Source organism: Oncorhynchus clarkii, chromosome 2 (genome assembly GCF_045791955.1).
Source record: "Oncorhynchus clarkii lewisi isolate Uvic-CL-2024 chromosome 2, UVic_Ocla_1.0, whole genome shotgun sequence".
Taxonomy (NCBI): domain Eukaryota; kingdom Metazoa; phylum Chordata; class Actinopteri; order Salmoniformes; family Salmonidae; genus Oncorhynchus; species Oncorhynchus clarkii.
The window spans coordinates 6,311,079-6,328,404 of record NC_092148.1 but is presented as its reverse complement, the minus strand read 5'-3'; the positions used below and the strand labels follow the sequence as shown (position 1 = coordinate 6,328,404).

Sequence of the window (17,326 nt, the reverse complement as noted above, 5' to 3'; positions counted from 1 at the left end):
CCTCCATCTGTACTGGTACATATATACTACTCCCACTACTCCTCTCAGGATCCCTCCATCTGTACTGGTACATATCTACTACTCCCACCACTCCTCTCAGGATCCCTCCATCTGTACTGGTACATATCTACTACTCCCACCACTCCTCTCAGGATCCCTCCATCTGTACTGGTACATATCTACTACTCCCACCACTCCTCTCAGGATCCCTCCATCTGTACTGGTACATATCTACTACTCCCACCACTCCTCTCTGGATCCCTCCATCTGTACTGGTACAGATCTACTACTCACACCACTCCTCTCAGGATCCCTCCATCTGTACTGGTACAGATCTACTACTCACACCACTCCTCTCAGGATCCCTCCATCTGTACTGGTACAGATCTACTACTCACACCACTCCTCTCAGGATCCCTCCATCTGTACTGGTACAGATATACTACTCACACCACTCCTCTCAGGATCACTCCCTCTGTACTGGTACAGATATACAACTCACACCACTCCTCTCAGGATCCCTCCATCTGTTCTGGTACAGATCTACTACTCACACCACTCCTCTCAGGATCCCTCCATCTGTACTGGTACATATCTACTACTCACACCACTCCTCTCAGGATCCCTCCATCTGTACTGGTACAGATCTACTACTCACACCACTCCTCTCAGGATCCCTCCATCTGTACTGGTACAGATCTACTACTCACACCACTCCTCTCAGGATCCCTCCATCTGTACTGCTACAGATCTACTACTCACACCACTTCTCTCAGGATCCCTCCATCTGTACTGGTACAGATATACAACTCACACCACTCCTCTCAGGATCTCTCCCTCTGTACTGGTACAGATCTACTACTCACACCACTCCTCTCAGGATCTCTCCCTCTGTTCTGGTACAGATCTACTACTCACACCACTCCTCTCAGGATCCCTCCATCTGTACTGGTACATATCTACTACTCACACCACTCCTCTCAGGATCCCTCCGTCTGTACTGGTACAGATCTACTACTCACACCACTCCTCTCAGGATCTCTCCCTCTGTACTGGTACAGATCTACTACTCACACCACTCCTCTCAGGATCCCTCCATCTGTACTGGTACAGATCTACTACTCACACCACTCCTCTCAGGATCCCTCCATCTGTACTGGTACAGATCTACTACTCACACCACTCCTCTCAGGATCCCTCCATCTGTACTGGTACAGATCTACTACTCACACCACTTCTCTCAGGATCCATCCCTCTGTACTAGTACAGATCTACTACTCACACCACTCCTCTCAGGATCCCTCCATCTGTACTGGTGCAGATATACTACTCACACCACTCCTCTCAGGAGCCCTCCCTCTGTACTGGTACACATCTACCACTCCTCTCAGGAGCCCTCCCTCTGTACTGGTACACATCTACCACTCCTCTCAGGAGCCCTCCCTCTGTACTGGTACAGATCTACTACTCACACCACTCCTCTCAGGATCCCTCCATCTGTACTGGTACAGATATACTACTCACACCACTCCTCTCAGGATCCCTCCATCTGTACTGGTACAGATCTACTACTCACACCACTCCTCTCAGGATCCCTCCATCTGTACTGGTACAGATATACTACTCACACCACTCCTCTCAGGATCCCTCCATCTGTACTGGTACAGATATACTACTCACACCACTCCTCTCAGGATCCCTCCATCTGTACTGGTACAGATATACTACTCACTCCACTCCTCTCAGGATCTCTCCATCTGTACTGGTACAGATATACTACTCACACCACTCCTCTCAGGATCCCTCCATCTGTACTGGTACAGATATACTACTCACACCACTCCTCTCAGGATCCCTCCATCTGTACTGGTACAGATATACTACTCACACCACTCCTCTCAGGATCCCTCCATCTGTTCTGGTACAGATCTACTACTCACACCACTCCTCTCAGGATCCCTCCATCTGTACTGGTACATATCTACTACTCCCACCACTCCTCTCAGGATCCCTCCATCTGTACTGGTACAGATATACTACTCACACCACTCCTCTCAGGATCCCTCCATCTGTACTGGTACAGATATACTACTCACACCACTCCTCTCAGGATCCCTCCATCTGTACTGGTACAGATATACTACTCACACCACTCCTCTCAGGATCCCTCCATCTGTACTGGTACAGATATACAACTCACACCACTCCTCTCAGGATCCCTCCATCTGTACTCCCCTTGACCCATCTTCCTCTACTTTCTTCACTGCCTCAGCATATGAAGAGTTCTGCACTATTCTAACCCTGGAAAACTCAACCTGCCTCTCTCGCACGGGACATTTCTGATCCCCAGCCACATGAGCACCCCTACAATTAACACACACCACTACTTTCACCAATGCTACACAGTCCTTTGTCTCGTGCCATTCTGCACACTTCTCACACCTAGGAACCTCCCTCATACACACTGCTGCCACATGCCCATCTGCACACTTCTCACACCTAGGAACCTCCCTCATACACACTGCTGCCACATGCCCATAAGCTTGACACCTGTAACGACGCAATGTATTTGGTATAAAAGCTTGTACAGGATAACTTATACATCCTAACATCACTTTGTCGGGCAAATACTCAATATCAAAACTCAAAAGAGCAGACAATGATTCTTCTGTTTCACCACTCTTGTCACGCTGTCTGCATCGCACCAAACGACGAGCATCACAAACACCGGGAATCTTCACTTTCAGTTGGTTAACTTTTAAAAATACTGCTACCCCAGTAATCACTCCTTTCAATGGCGCCCTATTCTTGAGAGCGAAACGATTCACATTTCTTGCCCCCATTCGTTTAACGCAGAGTGCCTTCTCCCTCTGACCAGCAGAAACACAAATAATTATCACAAGACTACTGTACTTCTGGTTACCGTCATCGATCCCAACTCTGTTTTCACCCATCCTGAAACCACTAATGGATCAGCCAAAGGCACCGGTCCACTTTTTCCAAAACGCCACTGCTACTGTCACAGACTCATCTTTATCTTGACCCTCAGTGCCAGCCTCGGGCTTTGAGAACTTCACCACACCTACCACCTCTGATACTTCGACCTCATTCACTTCCATTTCTGAATAAGAATGTACAGTTGTGGCCAAAAGTTTTGAGAATGACACAAATATTAATTTCCACAAAGTTTGCTGCTTCAGTGTCTTTAGATATTTTTCTCAGATGTTACTATGGAATACTGAAGTATAATTACAAGCATTTCATAAGTGTTAAAAGCTTTTGAGAATTACATGAAGTTGATGCAAAGAGTCAATATTTGTACTATTGACCATTCTCTTTCAAGACCTCTGCAATCCACCCTGGCATGCTGTCAATGGCATCCTATTCTTGCATAATCAATGCTTGGAGTTTGTCAGAATTTGTGGGTTTTTGTTTGTCCACCCGCCTCTTGAGGATTGACCACAAGTTCTCAATGGGATTAAGGTCTGGGGAGTTTCCTGACCTTGGACCCAAAATATCAATGTTTTGTTCCCCGAGCCACTTAGTTATCACTTTTGCCTTATGGCAAGGTGCTCCATCATGCTGGAAAGAGCATTGTTCATCACCAAACTGTTCCTGGATGGTTGGGAGAAGTTGCTCTCGGAGGATGTGTTGGTACCATTCTTTATTCATGGTTGTGTTCTTAGGCAAAATTGTGAGTGAGTCCACTCCCTTGGCTGAGAAGCAACCCCACACATGAATGGTCTCAGGATGCTTTACTGTTGGCATGACACAGGACTGATGGTAAGCGCTCACCTTGTCTTCTCCGGACAAGCTTTTTTCTGGATGCCCCAAACAATCGGTAAGGGGATTCATCAGAGAAAATGACTTTACCCCAGTCTTATATCAGTTGGTCCCTGATGTTTTTCTTGGAGAGAAGTGGCTTCTTTGCTGCCATTCTTGACACCAGGCTATCCTCCAAAATTCTTTGCCTCACTGTGCGTGCAGATGCACTCACACCTGCCTGCTGCCATTCCTGAGCAAGCTCTGTGCTGGTGGTGCCCCGATCGTGCAGCTGAATCAACTTTAGGAGGCGGTCCTGGCGCTTGCTGGACTTTCTCGGGCGCCCTGAAGCCTTCTTCACAACAATTGAACCGCTCTCCTTGAACTGCTCACCTTGAAGTTCTTGATGATGATCCGATTAATGGTTGATTTAAGTGAAATCTTACTGGCAGCAATATCCTTGCCTGTGAAGCCCTTTTTTGTGCAAAGCAATGATGACGGCACGTCTTTGGAAGTAACCATGGTTGACAGAGGAAGAACAATGATTCCAAGCACCACCCTCCTTTTGAAGCTTCCAGTCTGTTATTTGAACTCAATTAGCATGACAGAGTGATCTCCAGCCTTGTCCTCGTCAACACTCACACCTGTGTTAACGAGAGAATCACTGACATGATGTCAGCTGGTCCTTTTGTAGCAGGGCTAAAATGCAGAGGAAATGTTTTTGGGGGGATTCAGTTCATTTGCATGGCAAAGAGGGACTTTGCAATTAATTGCAATTCATCTGATCACTCTTCATAACATTCTGGAGTATATGCAAATTGCCATCATACAAACTGAGGCAGCAGACTTTGGGAAAATTAATATGTGTCGTTCTCAAAACTTTTGGCCACAACTGTACTAGCAAATACTCACCTTTAACCTGTAGCTTGACCTCAAAGCAGCGTTCATTTTGTCCCATCTGCAACCTACATCTGTACCATTGGCTGTGACTGTACTCCACCATGGAGAGAGCCAAAGATGCATCTCCTGAACTGAGATTCCCTCCAAAGCTCACCCTTTTTCCTAGGAATGTTTGGTTGGAGATATCTGTAGGGTATTGAAGTATTTGGATCTCACTGTCTCCCTTGATCTCTGCCCAGGCCACTGATGATATTTGAGTATTTCCTGTTGTCATGTTCAACAGGCAAGGCAGGGTAGCTATCCCGTTGGGTGCTGCCATAACTGAATGTAGAATTTTGCATTCTTTGGAGGAGAGGAGAGGCTTAGTCAAACAAGGTTTACTCTATTTTTATTTGACACTTACATAGAAAGAAATGGAATATATAATTTTACCTTTCACTTTGAGTGATGTTTTTCACCATTACACAAACACTCAAATCTGTTATGGGATTCTATCATTTTATCAGAAATGCTGACAATTGATATACTTTAAGTATATTCGATCAAGAGCTTGATATGAGGTTCTGCAGCTGCACACACGTTTTTCACCAACAAATGGACAAGCCTATGGATCAATCAAACCTTTCTTTATTCCTTACAATGAAACCTGTATAACCCAGTTCATTTGACATTCAGTTTTTACATGAACAGATTGGATCCATAACGTAATTGCCTTCAGGGCAGATCTGAAAAAGTCTTGCGTTGCGGTGGTCCACTCTCTTTGGGCTCCTGGTCTTTCCCTTTCTCCTCAAACATCAAGATCCTTCAGCAGAGAAAAATAAAATAACAAATTATTACACAAGTCATGTAGCAAAAAGACATATAACCTTAAAGGAAATACAGTGGATTACAAAAGTTCAGAATCGTATTCAGAAAATTCATTTCAGGTCGAAGGTAATGCCTTCATTAATGTAGTGTCAGTTTCCTTCTAACTTACAGTCGGAGTATGGAATTCCTCTTCCCTAGCATCATATTGAGAAAGTCTGTGTAACAGAACGTGTCTCGTGCAGCACCGCCAACCACATCTGACATCATCTTTTTCAGCTCCAAGTGAGTCTTTGCCACACCCAGCTTCTCCAACATGCGCTTCAGCCCCATCATGTCTGTGACACAGAGATAGAGAGAGTGTCACGTTCGTCATATGAATGAGACCAAGGCGCAGCGTGGTATGCATACATTCTTTAACAATATAAGAATGAACACTGAACAAACTAACAAAGAACAAACCGTGAAGCTAATACGGATAATGCAGACAGGCAACTAAACATAGAATAAGAACCCACAAACACAAAAGGGAAATGGCTACCTAAATATGATCCCCAATCAGAGACAACGATAAACAGCTGCCTCTGATTGGGAACCATACCAGGCCACCATAGACATATAAATACCTAGACCTACAAAACCCCTAGACATACAAAAAGCCTAGACAATACAAAAACTAGCATACCCACCCTGACCTAACCAAAATATAAAGAAAACAGAGATATTAAAGGTCAGAGCATGACAGAGAGAGAGAGAGAGAGGCTGTGACAAAGATTGAGCCATCCATGTGAACTATGTTGTCCTCATGATTAGCCTAATCTTGTTATTCATCATGATTGTCATAAAAAAAGAAGGCAATTTTACCAATGTCTCCTTGGTCATTGAGATCAAATTCCATGTATTTGTCTGTAAAACAATATAGAACACATTACAATGATTATGTTATTGTTGATTCATTCAATAAGGAAACATAACTGTCTGATCAATGTGCAATTAAAAGACTTGAAATCTCACTTTTAAACATTTCCAGTTTTGAGCTGAGGTCCTCCTCCTCTGCATATTTAGGATCTGTGAGAAAAACCTTAAGAATAGAATACCACAAGGCAGACATTGAGATTAGATCGTGTCAGTGGTGACCTGTCATTCAGCCACACATTTTTAGCAAAAAAACAAACATATTTTGCATGTTACTTTGGCATTAGTATGTGTCACATATCAGTTTGCAAACAATGGAAATTTGATTTATTTCACCTTTACTTAACCAGGTAAGCTAGTTGAGAACAAGTTCTCATTTACAACTGCGACCTGGCCAAGAAAAAGCAAAGCAGTGCGACACAAACAACAACACAGAGTTACACATGGAATAAACAAGCGTACAGTCAACAACACAATAGAAAAAAAAGAATGATGATGATGTGCAAGTAGAGATACTTGTGTGCAGAAGAGCACAAAAGTAAATAAACACAATATGGGGATGAGGTACTGTAGGTAGATTGGGTGGGCTATTTACAGACTATGTACAGCTGCAGCGATCTGTTAGCTGCTCAGATAGCTGATGTTTAAAGTTAGTGAAGGAAATATAAGTCTCCAACTTCAGCGATTTTTGCAATTCGTTCCAATTACTGGCAGCAGAAAACTAGAAGGAAAGGCGGCTAAAGGAGGTGTTGGCTTTGGGGATGACCAGTGAGATATACCTGCTGGAGCGTGTGCTATGGGTGGGTGTTGTTATCGTGACCAGTGAGCTGAGAGAAGGCAGAGCTTTACCTAGCAGAGACTTGTAGATGACCTGGAGCCAGTGGGTCTGGCGACGAATATGTAGCGAGGGCCAGCCGACTAGAGCATACAGGTCGCAGGGGCTTTGGTAACAAAACGGATGGCACTGTGATAGACTGCATCCAGTTTGCTGAGTAGTATATGGGAAGCTATTTTGTAGATGACATCGCCGAAGTCGAGGATCGGTAGGATAGTCAGTTTTACTAGGGTAAGTTTGGCAGCGTGTGTGAAGGAGGTTTTGTTGCAAAATAGAAAGCCGATTCTAGATTTGATTTTGGATTGGAGATGTTTAATATGAGTCTGGAAGGAGAGATTACAGTCTAGCCAGACACCTAGGTATTTGTAGTTGTCCACATATTCTAGGTCAGAACCGTCCAGAGTAGTGATGCTAGTCGGGCGGGCGGGTGTGGGCAGCGAACGGTTGAAAAGCATGCATTTGGTTTTTACTAGCGTTTAAGAGCAGTTGGAGGCCACGGAAGGAGTGTTGTATGGCATTGAAGCTTGTTTGGAGGTTTGTTAACATAGTGTCCAAAGAAGGGCCAGATGTATACAGAATGGTGTCGTCTGCGTAGAGGTGGATCAGGGAATCACTCGCAGCAAGAGCGACATCATTGATATATACAGAGAAAAGAGTCGGCCAAAGAATTGAACCCTGTGGTACCCCCATAGAGACTGCCAGAGGTTCGGACAACAGGCCCTCCGATTTGAACCAGGCGAGGCAGTCATTTGAGAAACCAAGGCTATTGAGTGTGCCAATAAGAATATGGTGATTGACAGAGTCGAGCCTTGGCCCGGTCGATGAAGACGGCTGCACAGTGTTGTCTTTTATCGATGGCGGTTATGATATCGTTTAGTACCTTGAGCGTGGTTGAGGTGCACCAGTGACCAGCTCGGAAACCGGATTGCACAGCTGAGAAGGTGGGATTCAAAATGGTCAGTGACTGTTTATTAACTTGGCTTTCAAAGACTTTAGAGAGGCAGGGCAGGATGGATATAGGTCTATATCCGTTTGGGTCTAGAGTGTCACCCCCTTTGACGAGGGGGATGACCGCAGCAGCTTTTCAATCTTTAGGGATCTCGGACGATACGAAAGAGAGGTTGAACAGACTGGTAATAGGGCTTGCAACAGTGGCGGCAGATAGTTTTAGAAATAGAGGTTCCAGATTGTCTAGCCCAGCTGATTTGTACGGGTCCATGTTTTGCAGCTCTTTCAGAACATCTGCGATCTGGATTTGGGTGAAGGAGAAGCTGGGGAGGCTCAGGCAAGTAACTGCGGGGGGTGGGCGGAGCTGTTGGCCGGGGCTGGGGTAGCCAGGAGGAAAGCATGGCCAGCCGTAGAGAAATGCTTATTGAAATTTTCGATTATCATGGATTTATCGGTGGTGACATTGCTACCTAGCCTCAGTGCATTGGGCAGCTGGGAGGAGGTGCTCTTGTTCTCCATGGACTTTACAGGGTCCCAAAACTTTTTGGAGTTAGAGCTACAGGATGCAAATTTCTGCCTGAAGAAGCTGGCCTTTGCTTTCCTGACTGACTTTGTGTATTGGTTCCTGACTTTCCTGAAAAGTTGCATATCAAGGGGACTATTCGATGCTAGTGCAGTCCGCCACAGGATGTTTTTGTGCTGGTCAAGGACAGTCAGGTCTGGAGTGAACCAGGGGCTATATCCGTTCTTAGTTCTACATTTTTTGAAAGGTGCATGCTTATTTAAGATGGTGAGGAAATTACTTTTAAAGAACGACCAGGCATCCTCGACGGATGGGATGAGGTCAATGTCCTTCCAGGATACCCGGGCCAGGTCGATTAGAAAGGCCTACTCGCAGAAGTGTATAGATATATAAGATATATCATGGAGTTAATAAACATGGTCTCTTTTTTGTTTTCTTGAGAAAGACAGCTCCAAAATGTAGATGTTTCAGCCTATCTCAGTGCTTTCTGTGGTGGTTGGACAAGCCAGCAGAAAATATGAAGCGTTGCACCATGATTAGTTCAGTGTTCTGTTACTCATGGGGACACTACATTAAGTCTAAAGGTAGAGCTAGTAAATTCAAGCCACTTGGGTGCTGCCATTGAGTTACATTAGATGTACCCATCCAAGAATTGATCAATTTGTTCCCCATAATGACAAAGTGAAAACAGGTTTTTAGAAATGTTTGCAAAAAAAACAAAACAGAAATACATTATTTACCTAAGTATTCAGAACCTTTGCTATGAGACTCTAAATTGAGCTCAGGTGTGTCCTGTTTCCATTGATCATCCTTGAGATGTTTCTACAACTTGATTGGAGTCCGTCTGTGGTAAATTAAATTGATTGGACATGATTTGGAGCTGCGCCCCACCTGTTTTGAGACCCACATTTTTAGCACCCAAAAAAATTGGGGGGCTTGCCTGTTTCGCATGTTATGTTATTTTGGCATTAATACGTGTCACATATCAGTTTGCAAACAATGTAAAAAAAAATATATATAATTTAAAGTCGCATACAAACATGGTCTTCTTTTGGTTTTCTTGAGTAAGGCAGCTCCAAAATGCAGGTGTTTCAGCCTATTTCAGTGATTTCTGTGGTGGTGGGGCAGCCAGCATAAAATATAGAGCATGATTGGCTCAGTGTTCTGTCACTCATGGGTACACTACGTCACGGCCAAGTCTAAGGGTAAAGCTCGAAAATTCAAGCCCCTTGGGTGCTGCCATAGAGTTACATTAGAAGTGCCCATCCAAGTAGGCTCACGGTCATTGGCCACAGATAACATGACGTCAAATCACGTTATATCTACAGTAGCTTTGATTGGACTGATCATATCAACATCGTACTTTCAAAATCTTAGCTAGCAGTCATCGTCATGAATCAAGTCGGCAATCTACTGGCAAATCCTTTTTAATCCTTGTCTTGTGAAGAGAAATAATGAAGAGAAATTATAGATAAAATGTATCAGTACTCATCGGCCATTGGACATAAACATTACACAACAAGTTGGGGATCGCAAATTCAACAATGAGTGTTTTGGAAGGAATCAGTGGCTAACTGCAAGCATTCCAAACCAATCATTGTCAAATAAATCATCGTGCCGCGCTCAAAACTGTTAACTTGGAACTGCAAAACCTGACTTTGGTGAGTTCAAAACAACTGGGAAATTGGGAAAAACAAGCTACGACTGGGAAAATACGTTTTGAACTTTCATCCAACTCAGAATTGTAAATCGGGAACTCAGCCCTCTTTCTAGAGCTACGACCTGAAGATCACTGTTGTCATCATGATTTTCCCAAGTTCCCAGTTGTCTTGAAAGAACCATAAATTCAGAGAATGCCAGACTTTGATGACAAAGTTTGATAACAAAATATGTCCACAAAGGACCGCTGGGCCACATTCCTGTTCAGGTGAGCACAGCACAACAAGGTGAGTCCAAAAATGTCTTGTATGCTGCTGAAAAGATTATGTGCCAGGGAGATATGTATACTGTAGCTAAGAAAGTTATACTAAGTGTATGTTATGTAGTAAGATCTTAGTAGCCCATGTACCTCACCCTAATAATTTAAAACATTTTGCCTACTGTTCTGACTTGGTGGTGCACATGTAGCCTATAACCTGTTTTTGATAAATGTTATCATCGATTACATTTATGCCTCTTTTTATCCTACGGTTCTGACTTGGTGTACATGGAGAGCACTGTAAGAACGGCCCATGTTCTGATTTCTGTCACTGTACAATTAAAAAGTGCTGAACAAATATTTATATCGACTACATCCATCCTAGCTCACTCATTAATGTCTTAATCAAAATTACGGACTGCCTCTTATCAACTTGTCGTCCCTTTATGCCATAGTTTGTACATCTCAATTGACAGTAGAAACCACATTTGTTAAAGCAAGTCAGCCATACATAGATCTTTTTTTAAAGACAGTAAATGAGGCTGAATGTACTGTTTCGCTGCCAGACAAGGCTCAGCTGATAGCCTGGTGTAGCTGTGATATTGTGCAATTAATGTATTGTTTAGTGTTGTGTATTGGCTTTGCTGGCATGCATCCCACAATTTTATTTTCCTCTACCAAGATTTACATGCTAAAATCGCCACTGGATAGTGTACATAGATAATAAGATGCTAATAATACTATAGCTAGATAATACTACCATAATAACATTTATAGACAGATGAACAACAGACCTCATTGATGGAGTTCAGTTTCACATCCTGCTGAGACTTGAGGAATCCAAATGCTTTCCCTCCTGAAATGATATGAGGATCAACTCAGAAATCGTGTTACCACTCACTTCCTTATTGGTGATCTATCCACACAACCCTCACACATTCACAGGATCTAACTAAAGATAACAGATTTGATTTCATTGATTGATTTAGCTAAAACACTTTATTTCTTTAATCAATTGTTTATAAAATCTGTGGAGTGCATATCGACAGACAGACGGACTGACAGCGTGAGATGAGACATATGACACAGAGACTTACCTTGCAAATGTTTGTCCATGTCAATCTGCTGTTATTTGGTGGATCATAGAGTAGTAAAAGGGACCAGGGGTGGATGAGCGTTGTGTCATGAACACTGAAAGTGTAAAGTATGTATCTGTATTTTGTGACAGAAGAGGAAGTGTGGGGAGTTAAAGTTAGAGTGTGGTCATTTGCTAAGTTCCCCTCTCACATCCACTCACAGCCGACGGAACAGACAGAGAACAAAGAGAGTCTATGGAGGGGACAATGAACTAAGGGGTTTGCATTTGACATATGCTAGACTAGGCTACCACAAACACTGCACACTACATTATTGTCTACATATGTTTTTTTAACTATTCAAGTTCTTTCAGCAAAACATGCAATCACTTTTCATGTCTTTTTTTATTTATTTAACTAGGCAAGTCATCAAATCCAATGTATTTATATGGCCCTTCTTACATCAGCTGATACAGTGCCTTGCGAAAGTATTCGGCCCCCTTGTTGTTGATTCTTCACAAAAAAATACAGGTTTATATCTTTATGTTTGAAGCCTGAAATGTGGCAAAAGGTCGCAAAGTTCAAGGAGGCCGAATACTTTCGCAAGGCAATGTATCTCAAAGTGCTGTACAGAAACCCAGCCTAAAACCCCAAACAGCAAGCAATGCAGGTGTAGAAGCACGGTGGCTAGGAAAAACTCCCTAGAAAGGCCAAAACCTAGGAAGAAACCAGGTTATTAGGGCTGGCCAGAACAAATTCTTATTTTCAATGACGGCCTAGGAACAGTGGGTTAACTGCCTGTTCAGGGGCAGAACGATAGATTTGTACCTTGTCAGCTCGGGGATTTGAACTTGCAACCTTTCAGTTACTAGTCCAACCACTAGGCTACCCCATATAGATTTAGGTACAAGAAAGGAATGCATATAATTATTTTTACTTAACTAGGCAAGTCAGTTAAGAACAAATTCTTATTTACAATGACGGCCTACCTCGGCCAATTGTGTGCAGCCGGATGTGATGCAGCCTGGATTTGAGCCAGATACTGCAGTGATGCCTCTTGCACTGTCTTAGACCACTGCGCCACTCGGGATGTAACATGTAACAGTACGGTTAGGCTAAGTATTGTAGAACTAATTGGATAAATGTGAAAATTACAGGGCTCCTGAGTGGCGCAGGGTCTAAGGCATTGCATCTCAGTGAATGAGGCGTCACTACAGTCCCTGGTTCGAATCCAGGTTGTATCACATCTGGCAGTGATTGGGAGTCCGTCATTGTAAATAAGAATTTGTTCTTAACTGGCTTGTCTGTTTAAATATATGTATATTATTTTAAGCAAATAACTTGTTCTCAGTCCTTGACACTAGATGGCACTGTTAAGCATATAATCTTCAAAACAACATTCTTTTTATGTGAGAAGTCAATAAATGTTTCCCCGCAAATGTGTATTCATGACCCATATAGAAACTAGGCCTTGGAGAACTGAGATTGGACTCTGAGATGAGAGACTAACTTGATAAGGAACTTCACACACTCACATGGATAATGGCACTGTTTCAGTCACACGGGTTATCAATACTTCTGTTGATCATCAGAACACAGTTTGCTGGTGAGTAGTCATTTTTTATTAAATTGCACTTGATTTAATTGTCTGAAAGTAATTTTTAGAGCAGTATGCATATTTAAAAAGTTAATATGCTAATTTGATCTATTTTTTTCCCATAATTTCCCAGGTGCTGAGTCTTGTTCTCATGTAGATGCGCCACAATTCATCACAGCTACTCAGGAAGAGGTAGCTGTCCTCCCCTGTTTCACATCAATCCACAAAGCAACCAGAGTGAAATGGACAAAACTTTCACCTAAACCTGAGGACATCTTGGTGTGGCCTGATAATCCATCTGTGGCCCATAAATCAGAACGTGTGGCCTTCGAGTCGGGAGCGGATGTTGTGGTGGCTGGAAACCTGTCCCTGTCTCTAAGAGATGTAAGGAAATCTGACGAAGGGCTTTATAGTTGCAATGTCTGGTTGGGATGGAGTTGTGTTCATGTGAAAAACATCACTCTAAAAGTGAAAGGTAAAATTATATATTCCATTTATTTCTATGTAAGTGTCAAATAAAAATAGAGTAAACCTTGTTTGACTAAGCCTCTCCTCTCCTCCAAAGAATGCAAAATTCTACATTCAGTTATGGCAGCACCCAACGGGATAGCTACCCTGCCTTGCCTGTTGAACATGACAACAGGAAATACTCAAATATCATCAGTGGCCTGGGCAGAGATCAAGGGAGACAGTGAGATCCAAATACTTCAATACCCTACAGATATCTCCAACCAAACATTCCTAGGAAAAAGGGTGAGCTTTGGAGGGAATCTCAGTTCAGGAGATGCATCTTTGGCTCTCTCCATGGTGGAGTACAGTCACAGCCAATGGTACAGATGTAGGTTGCAGATGGGACAAAATGAACGCTGCTTTGAGGTCAAGCTGCAGGTTAAAGGTGAGTATGTGCTAGTACATTCTTATTCGGAATATACAGTGCATTCGGAAAGTATTCAGACCCCTTGACTTTTCCCACATTTTGTTACATTACAGCCTTATTCTAAAATTGATCAAATTGTTTTGTTTCCTCATCAATCTACACACAATTCTCCATAATGACAAAGCGAAAACAGGTTTTTAGAATTTTTTGCAAATGTATAATAAAAAACATAAACATAAATACATTATTTACATAAGTATTCAGACCCTTGGCTATGAGACCCAAAATTGAGCTCAGGTGTATCCTGTTTCCATTGATCATCCTTGAGATGTTTCTACAACTTGATTGCAGTCCACCTGTGGTAAATTAAATTGATTGTACATGATTTGGAAAGCACACACCTGTCTATATAAAGTCCCCAGTGGTAAATTAAATTGATTGGACATGATGTGGAAAGCACACACCTGTCTATATAAAGTCCCCAGTGGTAAATTAAATTGATTGGACATGATTTGGAAAGCACACACCTGTCTATATAAAGTCCCCAGTGGTAAATTAAATTGATTGGACATGATGTGGAAAGCACACACCTGTCTATATAAAGTCCCCAGTGGTAAATTAAATTGATTGGACATGATTTGGAAAGCACACACCTGTCTATATAAAGTCCGCAGTGGCTACCAGTCATTCATTTTAATCCTTGTCATATGAAGAAAAATAATGAAGGGAAATTATAGATAAAACATATCAGTACTCATCGGCCATTGGAAATAAACATTACACAACAAGTTGGAAATCGCAAATTCAACAATGAGTGGTTTGGAAAGAATCAGTGGTTAACTGCAAGCATTGGAAAACAATCATTAGCCTGCTATTCAGTGGAGTGGCTGTGGGGTGCCAAGTCTAATATTAATGGTCTCTTTGCCTAGTTTAAAATTATAAACGTTCAACATTGGCCATGCTGTCAATGAAGCATGATTTGTGCCGTGCTCAAAACAACTGTTAACTCGGAACTGCAAAATCTGACTTTAGTGAGTTCAAAACAACTGTTAAGTCGGAACTGAAAAATCTGACTTTAGTGAGTTCAAAACAACTGTTAAGTCGGAACTGAAAAATCTGACTTTAGTGAGTTCAAAACAACTGTTAAGTCGGAACTGCAAAATCTGACTTTAGTGAGTTCAAAACAACTGTTAAGTCGGAACTGCAAAATCTGTTGAAGACTCTGGGAAAACAAGCTATGACTGTATGTCCACGAAGGACCGCTGGGCCACCTTCCTCTTCAGGTGACCAAGAACCCTATGGTCACTTTGAAAGATCTCCAGAGTTCCTCTGTGGGGATGGCAGCATCATTCTGTGGGGATATTTTTCAGCGGCAGGGACTGGGAGACTAGTCAGGATCGAGGGAAAGATGAACAGAGCAAAGTACAGGGAGATCCTTGTTGAAAGCCTGCTCCAGAGCGCTCAGGACCTCAGACTGGGGTGAAGATTCACCTTCCAACAGGACAACGACCCTAAGCACACAGCCAATAGAACACAGGAGTGGCTTTGGGACAAGTCTCAGAATGTCCTTGAGTGGCACAGCCAGAGCCCGGACTTGAACCCGATCGAACATCTCTGGAGAGACCTGAAAATAGCTGTGCAGCTACGCTCCCCATCCAACCTGACAGCTTGAGAGGATTTGCAGAGAAGAATGGGAGAAACTCCCCAAATACAGATGTGCCAAGCTTGTTGCGCCATACCAAAGACTCAAGGCTGTAGTTGCTGCCAAAGGTGCTTCCACAAAGTACTGAGTAAAGCGTCTGAATACTGATGTAAATGTGATGTTTCAGTTTTTTTTATTTTTTATGAATTTGCAAACATTTCTAAAAAATGTTTTTTGCTTTGTCCTAATGGGACAACTTGTGTGTAGATTGATGAGGGGGAAAAAACAATTTGATACATTTTAGAATAAGGCTGTAACGTAACAAAATGTGGAAAACGACAAGGGGTCTGAATAATCTCCGAATGCACTGTATCTATATTTGTCAACCATTGCATTGGCAATTTGATGTTCTATAATGATCATTTTCTACCATTGAATCAGAACAGGAGGAGAACCTGGTTGTTCGGACTTTCACCACAACTGAGCTAACAGACCCTGGTAGGTGTACAATGTTTTTCTCTTATTTGTGTCTTTTATTTATTTAAAATAACAAATCTACTGAATATATTTGTGGACATATTTATCACCACTGGGTTTAGAGGACAAGAGACACACGACAGGCTTTACACTCAGTTCAATCAAATGAGACCATGAATGACTGTCATCATATTATATTGATGCTCTACTCAGCAGTTACTGCCAGGGGGAGTCCAGAAAGAGTTGCGACGGCTACAGTTGGAACGGCTACTATAGTGGCTTCATCCATGTGTGTGATTGTCATAATGGCTCTTACGCTGGGATTGATCATTTGCCTCAGGCGCCGCAGACACTCAGGTATGTACGGACACTACTCTGGTTTATATTGACCTGGTAAAGTCAGGCTAAATGTTTTGAAACACACAGTATTATTGTATTGTGAATCTGCCTCTCTCTCTTTCTCAGATGGAGATGAGTCTGACTGGAATGCTTATGAAGATGTACAAGACCCAGGTAAGCCTGTTGATTATGTCTCATCCTGAATGTGCTCATAGGGCTCCTGGTCCACCTAAATAACGTCTTCATCTATTTTTTTCACAGCAACGGGACCCAATTGTCTGTATTCACTTGCAGATTTGGACCAGAAGGACAACCTACACACTTGTGAGTTTTTTCCACAATATTTTTGTACATTTTTTTTTAACCTGGGCCTCGATTCAATCCGGACCACAGTAGATCCGCGTTATAGCACAATTGGCATTTTAAAGGCAATGCTTCCTGGTACGCGGAGATAGCACTCACGGTAAAATGCATATGTCAGCTCAATCGGAATTAACCTTTAAACATCAAGCATGCTAAAATGCAGATCTTTTGCGATCTGGATTGAATCTAGGTTCTGGTCACTGTCTGAGTCCAGGTTACAATGTTTCTAACACCTTCAGTTCTGTAAACAATTAACATCTCATTACATTGTATTTATTTTTATTTATTTCAGTTCAATGCCAGTGAAAAGAATAATCATCTTTCAATCAACACACCATGTCTTACCGAAC

The 17,326-nt window shown here is 42.5% G+C and overlaps 2 protein-coding genes across 2 annotated transcripts in view; one reads left to right on the top strand and one right to left on the bottom strand.

Annotated features, from left to right (window-relative positions):
- LOC139419717 (matrix remodeling-associated protein 8-like) overlaps positions 1 to 17,326 on the top strand; it is a 25,389-nt gene extending 8,063 nt beyond the window's left edge. Inside the window, exons 2-9 of the mRNA XM_071169708.1 lie at positions 13,143 to 13,287; positions 13,412 to 13,753; positions 13,844 to 14,173; positions 16,239 to 16,295; positions 16,488 to 16,631; positions 16,740 to 16,787; positions 16,875 to 16,937; positions 17,269 to 17,326. Coding sequence (XP_071025809.1) covers positions 13,224 to 13,287; positions 13,412 to 13,753; positions 13,844 to 14,173; positions 16,239 to 16,295; positions 16,488 to 16,631; positions 16,740 to 16,787; positions 16,875 to 16,937; positions 17,269 to 17,282 — 1,062 coding nt within the window. The 5' untranslated portion in view covers positions 13,143 to 13,223 and the 3' untranslated portion in view covers positions 17,283 to 17,326. The remainder of the gene's footprint in view (positions 1 to 13,142; positions 13,288 to 13,411; positions 13,754 to 13,843; positions 14,174 to 16,238; positions 16,296 to 16,487; positions 16,632 to 16,739; positions 16,788 to 16,874; positions 16,938 to 17,268) is intronic.
- Positions 5,270 to 11,830, bottom strand: LOC139378935 (allograft inflammatory factor 1-like). The gene is made up of 6 exons (XM_071121566.1): positions 11,703 to 11,830; positions 11,400 to 11,461; positions 6,481 to 6,547; positions 6,331 to 6,372; positions 5,639 to 5,804; positions 5,270 to 5,464 (listed from the first exon to the last, which is right to left on the bottom strand). Exons 1-6 carry the CDS (start codon positions 11,719 to 11,721, stop codon positions 5,377 to 5,379), a joined length of 444 nt encoding a protein of 147 aa, XP_070977667.1. The 5' UTR covers positions 11,722 to 11,830; the 3' UTR covers positions 5,270 to 5,376.